Source organism: Pristiophorus japonicus, unplaced genomic scaffold (assembly GCF_044704955.1).
Source record: "Pristiophorus japonicus isolate sPriJap1 unplaced genomic scaffold, sPriJap1.hap1 HAP1_SCAFFOLD_462, whole genome shotgun sequence".
NCBI lineage: Eukaryota > Metazoa > Chordata > Chondrichthyes > Pristiophoridae > Pristiophorus > Pristiophorus japonicus.
The window spans coordinates 217,622-231,307 of NW_027254366.1; the positions used below are offsets into that span (position 1 = coordinate 217,622).

The 13,686-nt window shown below is 53.1% G+C and overlaps 1 protein-coding gene across 1 annotated transcript in view; it reads left to right on the top strand.

Annotated features, from left to right (window-relative positions):
* The window catches only part of LOC139252381 (collagen alpha-1(XI) chain-like), a 185,891-nt gene extending 175,773 nt beyond the window's left edge, over nt 1–10,118 (top strand). Inside the window, exons 26-29 of the mRNA XM_070873364.1 lie at nt 3,478–3,590; nt 5,343–5,411; nt 5,565–5,798; nt 9,451–10,118. Of these exons, the coding sequence (XP_070729465.1) occupies nt 3,478–3,590; nt 5,343–5,411; nt 5,565–5,798; nt 9,451–9,597 (563 nt within the window). The 3' untranslated portion in view covers nt 9,598–10,118. The remainder of the gene's footprint in view (nt 1–3,477; nt 3,591–5,342; nt 5,412–5,564; nt 5,799–9,450) is intronic.
* Nucleotides 10,119–13,686: the final 3,568 nt, after the last annotated feature.

A 13,686-nucleotide genomic window follows, 5' to 3' on the forward strand; every position in this document is an offset into this window, starting at 1 on the left:
GGGGCCATTCAGGGCAGGAGGCCATTCACTCCTCCAGCCCACTCCAACAGTCCTGGGGACATTAGGGACAGGAGGCCATTCACCCCTCCAGCCCATTCCCCATTCAATGAGATCGAGGCTGATCTGTATCTCCACCTCATTTACCCATCTTTGCTCCGTATCCCTCGATCCCTCGACCCAACGAACTCTATCCATCTCAGTATAGGAAGATCCAATTGACCCCTAGCACCCACAGCCTTTTGGGGGAGAGAGAGTTCCCGATTCCCACCGCCCTTTGTGTGAAGAAGTGCTCCTGACATCACCCTGAATGGCCGGGCTCTCATTGTAAGGTCCTGCCCCTTGTTCTGGACTCCCCCCACCCGAGGGAATAGTTTCTCTCTGTCTACCCGATCGACTCCTTTGATCATCTAAAGCATCTTGATCAGATCGCCGCATAGCCTTTATTCAAAGGTTTACAAACCTCACCAATACAACCCCTCCTCATAATGTAACCCTTCCAGCCCCAGTAGCCCTTGGTGAGGCCTCACCTGGAATATTGTGTTCAGTTTTGGTCTCCTAATCTGAGGAAGGACGTTCTTGCTATTGAGGGAGTGCAGCGAAGGTTCACCAGACTGATTCCCGGGATGGCAGGACTGACATATGAGGAGAGACTGGATCAACTGGGCTTGTATCCACTGGAGTTTAGAAGAATGAGAGGGGATCTCATAGAAACATATAAAATTCTGATGGGACGGGACAGGTTAGAGGCAGGAAGAATGTTCCCAATGTTGGGGAGTTCCAGAACCAGGGGGTCATAGTCTAAGGCTAAGGGGTAAGCCATTTACGACCGAGATGAGGAGAAACTTCTTCACTCAGAGAGTTGTTAACCTGTGGAATTCCCTACCATAGAGAGTTGTTGATGCCAGTTCATTGGATATATTCAAGAGGGAGTTAGATATGGTCCTTACGGCTAAAGGGATCAAGGGGTATGGAGAGAAAGCAGGAAAGGGGTACTGAGGGAATGATCAGCCATGATCTTATTGAATGGTGGTGCAGGCTCGAAGGGCCGAATGGCCTACTCCTGCACCTATTTTCTATGTTTTTATGTTTCATTCTTCTAAACTCCAGAGATTACATGCCCATTCAACTCAATCTCTCCTTGTAGGACAATCCCCCCATCCGGAGAATCAGTCTGGTGAACCTTTGTTGTATTGCCTCTGAGGCCAGTATGTGTAACACTCCCCAGCCGAAACCATGGGGGCCCTGCGACAGGCAAAACCCGTGAATAAACTTCAGAGTCGCCATGTAATTGGCAAATGAATTACAGCAGTCAGTGTGAGGTGGTGCAATTGGTTGGAAGAATGAGGAGGCCACAAACCCCTTGGAAAATCAGAGTGTAAGGGCCGGACTTTAGGCGGGAAAGTTAGCGGCCGGGAGCCGTTTGCGCTTTGATAAGGAAGTATCGCCACCTGGGCCCTGTGTCAGAGGGCGTGGACACCTCTCGTGGGGCTAGGATGGGAAGCTTGCCAACTAAAGTGCCGGGGCCGTGTGCTCCAAGATAGGTCTGAGGGGTGGGCCATTAAAATACAGATTGAAACATTCCCAGAACATAGTCCACGCCAGCACCACACAAACCACTGAAAACATTAACAGAACAAACACTGGCGCTGAGCTGCGGAGTATTTACCGTCCACCCTGCCACCGGCAATGCCACACCGCTCTGATTTCCCCGGCGGACCAGTCGGGGGAAGCCCCATCTCCGGCCGGTGTTGCACCGCCCGGCGCGGCTCTGCCCGTTGGTGCCGCTCAGCGTTGCCATTAAACCCGACCGGAGGATCGCGGAGGTCGCAGGGAACCTCACCGCTGCCATTCACACCGCTCTGTGGCAAAACCCGCGGCCCACAGGGCCGGGAAACCCTGTGCTACATGGGGCAGCAGCTTTAACATCATCACCGGTTCGATCGGGGAGACGTAGAGAAGATGTTTCCCCGTGTGGGGGAGACCAGAACTCGAGGCCATCAATATCAGACAGTCACCGATAAACCCAACGGGGAATTCAGGAGAAACCTCTTTACCCAGAGAGGGGTGAGAATGTGGAACTCGCTGCCACAGGGAGGGGTTGAGGTGAATAGTATCGATGTATTTAAGGGGAAGCTGGATAAACACATGGGGGAGAAAGGAATAGAAGGATATGGGGATAGGGTGAGATGGAGAGGGGTGGGAGGGGGCTGGTGTGGAGCATAAACCCCGGCACGGAGCGGTGGGGCATAAACCCCGGCACGGAGCGGTGGGACATAAACCCCGGCACGGAGCGGTGGGGCATAAACCCCGGCACGGAGCGGTGGGACATAAACCCCGGCACGGAGCGGTGGGGCATAAACCCCGGCACGGAGCGGTGGGACATAAACCCCGGCACGGAGCGGTGGGGCACAAACCCCGGCACGGAGCGGTGGGGCATAAACCCCGGCACGGAGCGGTGGGACACAAACCCCGGCACGGAGCGGTGGGGCACAAACCCCGGCACGGAGCGGTGGGGCACAAACCCCGGCACGGAGCGGTGGGGCACAAACCCCGGCACGGAGCGGTGGGGCATAAACCCCGGCACGGAGCGGTGGGGCACAAACCCCGGCACGGAGCGGTGAGGCATAAACCCCGGCACGGAGCGGTGGGGCATAAACCCCGGCACGGAGCGGTGGGGCATAAACCCCGGCACGGAGCGGTGGGGCATAAACCCCGGCACGGAGCGGTGGGGCATAAACCCCGGCACGGAGCGGTGGGACATAAACCCCGGCACGGAGCGGTGGGGCATAAACCCCGGCACGGAGCGGTGGGGCATAAACCCCGGCACGGAGCGGTGGGGCATAAACCCCGGCACGGAGCGGTGGGACATAAACCCCGGCACGGAGCGGTGGGGCATAAACCCCGGCACGGAGCGGTGGGGCATAAACCCCGGCACGGAGCGGTGGGACATAAACCCCAGCACGGAACGATGGGACATAAACCCCGGCACGGAGCGGTGTGACATAAACCCCGGCACGGAGCGGTGGGGCATAAACCCCGGTACGGAGCGGTGGGACATAAACCCCGGCACGGAGCAGTGGGGCATAAACCCCGGCACGGAGCGGTGGGACATAAACCCCGGCACGGAGCGGTGGGACATAAACCCCGGCACGGAGCGGTGGGACATAAACCCCGGCACGGAACGGTGGGACATAAACCCCGGCACGGAGCGGTGGGACATAAACCCCGGCACGGAGCGGTGGGGCATAAACCCCGGCACGGAGCGGTGGGACATAAACCCCGGCACGGAGCGGTGGGGCATAAACCCCGGCACGGAGCGATAGGGCCCAATGGCCTGTGTCTGGGCTGGACACTCGGTGTATTGACCCTGCCGTGTGTTTTCAGAATGCTCTGCTTTATTGTAGTGATGGTGTGTCTGTGCAGGGGAAGTGAAAATGATTATCACGGTGTACGAATGCGTGTTCTCTTCCCCCTCAGGCGAGTACTGGATAGATCCAAACCAAGGCTGCCCCGGAGATTCCTTCAAGGTGCACTGCAACTTTACCAGCGGAGGGGAGACCTGTATCTACCCAGACCAGAAGTCGCAAGGAGTGAGTAACTCGCTGTCTCCTATGGTCATGTACACAGCACAGGAGGCCATTGGGCCCATCGAGCCTGTGCTGGCTCTGTGACAGAGCGATCCAATCAGTCCCACTCATCGCTCTTTCCCCACAGCCCGGCAAATCTTTCCCCTTCCAGTATTTACCCAATTCCCGGTTTGAAAGTTACTATTGAATCTGTTCCCACCGCCCTTTCAGGCAGCGCGTTCCCGATCACAACAACTCGCTGCGTAAACACATTCTCCTGTCCCCGCCGTTTGCTGTTTGAGTTTACTGAGGCCCCCCTCAATGCTGTTTAAGCATTGTTTGTCAGTATACTCCTCAGACTGAAGTCCCACCCATCAGTTGGACAATGACGACGGGGCCAATGAATTACCTGTGATGCTGTTGGTTCTGAACTGGCTGGGCCTCATCAGCTCGTCCCTTTCCGTGACAGGTCACTGAACCTTGTCCATCCTGGGTCTCCCTCGTTCTCTCGGTCCATGTACCTCTCTACATGGGGGACCCTGAAGGTTTTCCAGCTGTTTCCATGAGTGAAACCTTCCCCGAACCATCGCACCCATTCGTGTGTGTAGTTGGGGCTGTGGGAAGGTTCAGGACTTTGACTGTAAGAAGCTGTGTAGATGTGAACGGTGGCGGTTACTGACAGGTTGATGATATACCGGTAAAAACCACGGTTAGTGTCAAGCAGCGATGGTAATCCTGCGTTAATACACAGATCTCAGGCTTGCAACACAGGCAGAGATGAGTTGGTTGAGAGGAAAACGAAAATAAAACACTCAAATTTCCATACTGCCTTTCCCCACCCCAGGACATCCCAAGTGCCTCACAACCGATGAGTCGTTTTGAAGCAGGATTCCTCCAACAGCAATGTAATAGTGACCAGATAGTCGATGATTGAGGGATAAATATTGGCCCAGGACACCGGGGATAGCTCCATTGCTCTTCTTCAAAATAACAGCAGACTGGTCTCAGCTTAATGTCTCAACGAAAGTGCGACAGTGTGGCACTCCCTCAGTACTGCCCCTCCGACAGTGCAGCACTCCCTCAGTACTGCCCCACTGACAGTGCGGCACTCCCTCAGTACTGCCCCTCCGACAGTGCGGCACTCCCTCAGTACTGCCCCACTGACAGTGCGGCACTCCCTCAGTACTGCCCCTCCGACAGTGCGGCACTCCCTCAGTACTGCCCCACCGAAAGTGCGGCACTCCCTCAGTACTGCCCCTCCGACAGTGCGGCACTCCCTCAGTACTGCCCCTCCGACAGTGCGACACTCCCTCAGTACTGCCCCTCCGACAGTGCTGCGCTCCCTCAGTACTGCCACTCCGACAGTGCGGCGCTCCCTCAGTACTGCCCCTCCGACAGTGCGGCACTCCCTCAGTACTGCCCCTCCGACAGTGCTGCGCTCCCTCAGTACTGCCACTCCGACAGTGCGGCGCTCCCTCAGTACTGCCCCTCCGACAGTGCAGCACTCCCTCAGCACTGCACTGGGAGGGTCAGACTAAATTTTCTGCTCAAGTTTCTGGAGTGGGACCTGTGACTCTAAGTTACTGAGCTATGTCAAGCATTACCCAGCTATCACCATAAGTTACTACTCGTAGGGTTAGCTTTACGAAAAAGTAATTAGTGATTCAAATCCTGGAACTAAACCTCTTTGCTAACAGAGTTATGCTAATTCCTGGTACGGACTGAACATGCTGTTAATCCCAGCTGACCTATGCCTTTCTCTATTGTGCAATCCAGGCTCGATCCTCTCCATGGCCAAAGGAATCACCAGGGTCCTGGTTCAGTGAGTTCAAGCGAGGCAAACTGGTGAGTTAATCTTTGGGGCTGGAACTTAGAGCACCAGCCGGAAGGACACGGTGGGTGCTGAGGGTTTGAAGCTGGTTTACAAACTCTGCACGTGCCCGGGGTGGGATTGGAACTCACGTCCCCTCACGGTAACTCCCTGCCATTCTCCCACAGCTCTCCTACGTGGACTCGCTGGGTGAGCCCATTAACCTGGTGCAGATGACCTTCCTGAAACTGCTGAGTGCCTCTGCGAGACAGAACTTCACCTATCACTGCCAGCAGTCCGTGGCCTGGCATGATTCATCCTCCGACAGTTTCGACAAGGCGCTGAGGTTCTTGGGATCCAATGATGAGGAGATGTCACATGACAACAACCCCTATATCAAGGCCATCTATGATGGTTGCGCTGTGAGTATTACCCGATGTGTGTGTGAGTGTGACCCACACTGATCCTGTTAGAGCACCGTGCACAGGTCTCCATATACCTGGGTTAGTCCACACTTGGAGCACTGTGCACAGTACTGGTCTCCATATACCTGGGTTAGACCACACTTGGAGCACTGTGCACAGTTCTGGTCTCCATATACCTGGGTTAGACCACACGGAGCATTGTGCACAGTTCTGGTCTCCATATACCTGGGTTAGACCACACGTAGAGCACTGTGCACAGTTCTGGTCTCCATATACCTGGGTTAGACCACACTTGGAGCACCGTGCACAGTTCTGGTCTCCATATACCTGGGTTAGACCACACGTAGAGCACTGTGCACAGTTCTAGTCTCCATATACCTGGGTTAGACCACAATGGGAGCACCGTGCACAGTTCTGGCCTCCATATACCTGGGTTAGACCACACTGGGAGCACCGTGCACAGTTCTAGTCTCCATATATCTGGGTTAGACCACAGACAGAGGCCATTCGGCCCGTCGAGCCTGTGCTGGCTCTGTGAACGAGCCATGGTGCTCAGTCTCACATCCCGTGTTTTGTCCGTAACCCTGTCAGTTGCTGATCCTCCAGTACCTGTCCGAGTCTGTTTTACAATTATTGATGGACCCGGCTTCCACCTTTTAGTTCGAGTGTTCCAGATCTGCTCCTCTCCCCCCTAGATCGTTTTCCAATGATTTTAACTCCATGACCTCTAGTTATTGTCTCACTTGCCAGAGGGAATATTTCTTCCCTATTTATGTCCCTGAGATTGAGACCATCCGTTGGGCCGCCTCTGCCCCTTCCCGTCCTTCCCCTAGCCCACCGGCCCAAACTTCCTCTGAGGCTCCCTCCTGCCCTAACCCTGACCTCGCGTCTCTCTCCACCTTCTCGCCGATCTCCCCTCATGACCTTTCCAAGCACATCCTGTCCATGAGACCCACTTCCTGCTCCCTTGACCCTATTCCCAGCAAACCGCTGGCCCCCCAACTTCCTTTTCTGGCCCCCATGTTAGCAGTTAATGGTTCTCTCTCCTCAGGTATTGCCCCATCTCCCTCAAATCTGCCGTCATCACCCATCTCCATCAAAATAACAACCCTTGACCTCTCCGTCCTTGCAAGCTATAGCCCCATCTCCAACCTCCCTTCCCTCTCCAAAGTCCCTGAACTTATTGTCACCTCCCAAATCCGTGACCATCTTTCCCACAATTCCATGGTTGAATCCCTCCAATCCGGTTTCCCCCCCGCCACAGGATCGAAACGGCTCTCATCAAAGCCACAAATGACATTCTTTGTGACTGTGACAAAGGTAAACTGTCCCTCCTCGCCCTCCTGGGCCTGTCTGCAGCCTCTGACACGGTCGACCACTCCATCCTCCTCCAACCTCTCCACCATCGTCCAGCTGGGTGGGACTGCACTCGCCTGGTTCCATCCTCCAACACCTCTCCACCATCGTCCAGCTGGGTGGGACTGCACTCGCCTGGTTCCATCCTCCAACACCTCTCCACCATGGTCCAGCTGGGTGGGACTGCACTCGCCTGGTTCCATCCTCCTCCAACACCTCTCCACCATGGTCCAGCTGGGTGGGACTGCACTCGCCTGGTTCCATTCTCCTCCAACACCTCTCCACCATGGTCCAGCTGGGTGGGACTGCACTCGCCTGGTTCCATCCTCCTCCAACACCTCTCTACCCTCGTCCAGCTGGGTGGGACTGCACTCGCCTGGTTCCATCCTCCAACACCTCTCCACCATGGTCCAGCTGGGTGGGACTGCACTCGCCTGGTTCCATTCTTATCCATCTCATCGTAGTCAGAGAATCCCCTGCAATGGCTTCTCTTCCCGCCCCCCCCCCCATCGTTACCTCTGGTGTCCCCCAAGGGTCTATCCTGGGCCCCCTTCTATTTCCCATCTACATGCTGCCCCTTGGCGATAACTTCTGAAAACACAGCGTCAGTTTCCACATGTACACTGAGACACACCCAGCTCTACCTCACCCCCACTTCTCTCCACCCCTCACGGTCTCTGATTTGTCAGACTGCTTATCAAACATTCAATTCTGGATTAACAGAAATTTTCTCCAATTGAATATTGGGAAGACCTGTACCATTGTTTTCGGTCCCCACCACAAGCTCCGTTCCCCAGCCACTGACTCCATCCCTCTCCCCAACTCCTGTCTGAGGCTGAACCAGATGTTCCCAACCTCGGGGTCATATTTGACCCTGAAATGAGCTTCCGACCATATATCCGCAGCATAACTAAGACCGCCTATTTCCACCTCCGTAACATAACTGTTGTCACTCATCCCTGGTAACATCCTGGTAAACCTCCTCTGCATCCTGTCTAAGGTCTTTACATCTTCCTGAACTGTCCACAATGCTGAAGCCCAACAAGTGATGAATACAGTTCTAGCACAATCTCTTTGCTTTTATATTCTATTCCTCTATTTATAAACCCAAGTAACCCATATATTTCCTTAACCAGCTTAACCACTTGCCCTGCCACCCATCTTTCCATAGAAACATAGAAACGTAGAAAATAGATGCAGGAGTAGGCCATTCGGCCCTTCGAGCCTGCACCACCATTCAATAAGATCATGGCTGATCATTCCCTCAGTACCCCTTTCCTGCTTTCTCTCCATACCCCTTGATCCCTTTAGCCGTAAGGGCCATATCTAACTCCCTCTTGAATATATCCAATGAACTGACATCAACAACTCTCTGTGGTAGAGAATTACACAGGTTAACAACTCTCTGGGTGAAGAAGTTTCTCCTCATCTCAGTCCTAAATGGCTTACCTCTTCTCCTAAGACTATGTCCCCTTTTTCGGCCTTCACCAACATCGGAAACATTCTTCCTGCATCTAACCTGTCCAGTCCCGTCAGAATTTTATATGTTTCATACTAGTCCTCCCAAAGTGAATCATTTCACAGTCTGCATTGAATGCCATCTGTCGTGCTCATAAGCTCATCACCATCCTTTCCGACATCCTGAAGATTATAACTATCCCCATCACTATTGAATACCTTGCTAAGTTTTGTATCATCTGCAAACTTTACAATGCAGCTTCCAACACCCAAGTATAGGTCATTGATAAAGGGTGCAAAGAGTAACAGACCCAAACCTGACCCTTGGGCACACCACAACACCCCCTCCCGGTCCACCAGCCCCTGCTTCCTGTCACTGAGCCACTTTCTCCTTCATTCATGGGCTTCCATCTTCTTAATAAGCCTCCTGTGGCAGTTTGTCAAATGCCTTAAGAAAGTCCATAAATCCCTCAGTTGGACCACACTTGGAGCACTGTGCACAGTTCTGGTCTCCATATCCCTCAGATGGACCACACTTGGAGCACTGTGCACAGTTCTGGTCTCCATATCCCTCAGTTGGACCACACTTGGAGCACTGTGCACACTTCTGGTCTCCATATACCTCGGTTAGACCACACTTGGAGCACTGTGCACAGTTCTGGTCTCCATATCCCTCAGTTGAACCACACTTGGAGCACTGTGCACAGTTCTGGTCTCCATATATCTCGGTTAGACCACACGGAGCACTGTGCACAGTTTCGGTCTCTGTACACCTTGGATTCTAGGATTGTATTCTACGATGAGTTTGTAAAGCCTTGTTCCATTCTTTTATCAGGGGAGGAAAGGTTTGGACAAGACGGTGCTTGAGATTAACACCCCCAAAGTGGACCAAGTTCCAATCATCGACTTGTTGGTGAGTGACTTTGGCGATGCCAGCCAGAAGTTTGGATTCGAAGTTGGTCCAGTGTGTTTCCTGGGCTAAGAGACTGAGGGCAGATACGGCCGGGCAATCTGACACCTTCGTTCCACCCAAATCACCACAAAACATGTGCAAGTTTTGAACCTGGATGGAGTAGAAATTCTGTCTCACCGTGTATGTACGTATTATTATCTAGAAATTACTTAATGCCCTTGTGGGGCCAGAATCACATGACTTAAACCTATTATGGCCAACCTAGGAGGGCTTGAGACGCCATTGGGTCTTAGCGGTGTGGAGGGGAAGAGCATGCGGTCTTACCCCAAGGTGGGATTAACCCTTTGGATGCCGTCAGTACAACTCCTGGTGTTCCCACACATCGCAGAGGTGCTAAGGTGTATTTTAATGAACTGTAATTATTCTATTGTAAAATACTGTTATGACTGTCTCCACTTCAGAACCTGCGAGTGTCTATCTGGCCGCCCTTTTTTTCAAGCGCCATTTTCAACTTTTTTATTTTTGAAAATCGAAATAAACAAACTGTGTAACAATCAAAGAAAAACTACCTAAATAAACTGTTAGCCATTTGTGAATGAGCCGCTTTCTTTGCCGGGAATTGTGGTTGCGTGACACGGTAAGGAGCTATGTCTGCCTTTAACGTGGAGCTGAGACCCGAGGTCAGGAGACCTGTTGACTAACAGATGCTGGGCTCTGGGGATGGAGCAGACCCATCGCCTCACTCTGCCCACGGTTGCTCGAACGACCTCGTCCTGTGCCGGCTGACTCTCTTCATGATGCCGGGGTGTCTCCGCTTACAGCGAGTTTCTCTGCACGAAGGTGCAAAAAATACTGTCTCACGGTGCTATATTTATAAGTTATAAGTCTGAAGTGCGTAAGATGTGAGATGGAGTCAGAGGCACTCCCGAAAGCTCCCCCATTGGCAGCGGACCAGCTAAGTGCTGACCAGTTTCCCTGGGGCACCTCGGATGGCTCTGTGACCTTGCTGCGTTACCTGACCTCTACCTGTGCAGCAACCCCCACAATGCTCAATCCCAGCCTCCCTGCTTCGCTTGTCCAGCTGTGTTTGTGCTGCGAAATTTGTTTCTCGAGCAGTTGTCAGCCGAGATCAGTGCAATATTGTCGATGCTTGTGTTACACGCAAAGCACTGCCTGGGAAAAGCTTGTCTGTGCAATCCTCTCTTTCAAACAACCGGCACTTCTTAACCCCTTGTAGTCTAAAGGCCGTACATAGCCCATAATATGTCTAGGTCATGTGATTCTAACTAGTTGCTAAGCAACAAATAAGGAGACTGCTACCGACAGAACTTCCCTGGATCCCAAAGCCTCAAAGTTACTGTTGAAGTTGGTTTTTGCGATTCTCTCTGGAACCACAACTGGCGGGAGCGGCTTTGAGGGAAATTCTTCCTATTTTTCGTCTTGTAATTCATTTCATAATATTTGTAAGTCTTGAAAAGAAGTGTCTGGTCAGCTTTTAACTTCCAGAGTTAATTGGTAACCAGGCCCCAACCTCTTATTTGTGACAATTGAAATTCAAAATGGGAGTGGGACTGATGGGATCGCTCTATCACAGAGCCGGCATGGGCTCGATGGGCTCAATGGCCTCCTCCTGTTCTATCATTCTATCTACTGCGTTGCCTTGTTTCCAGAGCAAAGTTTGTAAATGTCGAGCTGGAAAAAAATCAAAAGAATTTCATGAATAAAAATCAAGTCTTGTCTACATGGGTGCTTCTGTTTTTTATTATTAGTGCAAAGGGCCTTTGAACAAAACCACTGGAAATGCCAGTCCAGGGCAGGGCGATCTGGGACATCTCAGTACCTTGGCTAACCGCCCTCTCCTGACAACCTGACACCAGGAACCTGAAACCATTTAACAAGTGGCCACTAAATTATCAGCGAGAGGGAGCTTTAAGCCAATCCCATTCGGAATGCCGTGATTAAAGCCAATAATACCCAGGTAAATCCCTGAGCAGAGTCCCAGACTGAACCGAGGAACGCAGCATGCCTGGGACACTAAACACAGCTCATAGAATGGTTCCTGTGGTAGAAACTTATTATACAATGAGTTAGATCGTGCGTTAGACCCCACTCCCAGAGTTAGACCCCACTCCCAGAGTTAGACCCCACTCCCAGAGTTAGGCCCCACTCCCGGAGTTAGACCCCACTCCCAGAGTTAGACCCCACTCCCATAGTTAGACCCCACTCCCAGAGTTAAGCCCCACTCCCAGAGTTAGGCCCCACTCCCGGAGTTAGACCCCACTCCCAGAGTTAGAGGCCACTCCCAGAGTTAGACCCCACTCCCAGAGATAGACACCAATCCCATAGTTAGACCCCACATCCAGAGTTAGGCCCCACTCCCATAGTTAGGCCCCACTCCCATAGTTAGACCCCACTCCCAGAGTTAGACCCCACTCCCAGAGTTAGACCCCACTCCTAGAGTTAGACACCAATCCCATAGTTAGACCCCACTCCCATAGTTAGGCCCCACTCCCATAGTTAGACCCCACTCCCAGAGTTAGACCCCACTCCCAGAGTTAGACCCCACTCCCAGAGTTAGACCCCACTCCTAGAGTTAGACCAGAGTTAGACCCCATTCCCAGAGATAGACACCAATCCCATAGTTAGACCCCAGTCCCAGAGTTAGGCCCCACTCCCAGAGTTAGACCCCACTCCCAGAGTTAGACCCCACTCCCAGAGATAGGCCCCACTCCCATAGTTAGACCCCACTCCCAGAGTTAGACCCCACTCCCATAGTTAGACCCCACTCCCAGAGTTAGACCCCACTCCCAGAGTTAGACCCCACTCCCAGAGATAGACACCAATCCCATAGTTAGACCCCACTCCCATAGTTAGACCCCACTCCCAGAGTTAGACCCCACTCCCAGAGTTAGACCCCACTCCCAGAGATAGACACCAATCCCATAGTTAGACCCCACTACCAGAGTTAGGCTCCACTCCCAGAGTTAGAGGCCACTCCCATAGTTAGACCCCACTCCCAGAGATAGGCCCCACTCCCAGAGTTAGACCCCATTCCCAGAGATAGACACCAATCCCATAGTTAGACCCCAGTCCCAGAGTTAGGCCCCACTCCCAGAGTTAGACCCCACTCCCAGAGTTAGACCCCACTCCCAGAGATAGGCCCCACTCCCATAGTTAGACCCCACTCCCAGAGTTAGACCCCACTCCCATAGTTAGACCCCACTCCCAGAGTTAGACCCCACTCCCAGAGTTAGACCCCACTCCCAGAGATAGACACCAATCCCATAGTTAGACCCCACTACCAGAGTTAGGCTCCACTCCCAGAGTTAGAGGCCACTCCCATAGTTAGACCCCACTCCCAGAGATAGGCCCCACTCCCAGAGTTAGACCCCACTCCCAGAGTTAGACCCCACTCCCAGAGTTAGACCCCACTCCCAGAGATAGACACCAATCCCATAGTTAGACCCCACTACCAGAGTTAGGCTCCACTCCCAGAGTTAGAGGCCACTCCCATAGTTAGACCCCACTCCCAGAGTTAGACCCCACTCCCAGAGTTAGACCCCGCTCCTAGAGTTAGACCAGAGTTAGACCCCACTCCCAGAGTTAGACCCCACTCCCAGAGTTAGACCCCACTCCCAGAGTTAGACCAGAGTTAGACTCCACTCCCAGAGTTAGACCCCACTCCCAGAGTTAGACCCCACTCCCAGAGTTAGACCAGAGTTAGACCCCACTCCCAGAGTTAGACCCCACTCCCAGAGTTAGATCCCACTCCCGGAGTTAGACCCCACTCCCAGAGTTAGACCCCACTCCTAGAGTTAGACCAGAGTTAGACCCCACTCCCAGAGTTAGACCCCACTCCTAGAGTTAGACCAGAGTTAGACCCCACTCCCAGAGTTAGGCCCCACTCCCAGAGTTAGACCAGAGTTAGACTCCACTCCCAGAGTTAGACCCTACTCCCAGAGTTAGACCAGAGTTGGACCCCACTCCCAGAGTTAGACCCCACTCCCAGAGTTGGACCCCACTCCCAGAGTTAGACGCCACTCCCAGATTTAGACTCCACTCCCAGAGTTAGACCAGAGTTAGACCCCACTCCCAGAGTTAGACCCCACTCCCAGAGTTAGACTCCACTCCCAGAGTTAGATCCCACTCCCGGAGTTA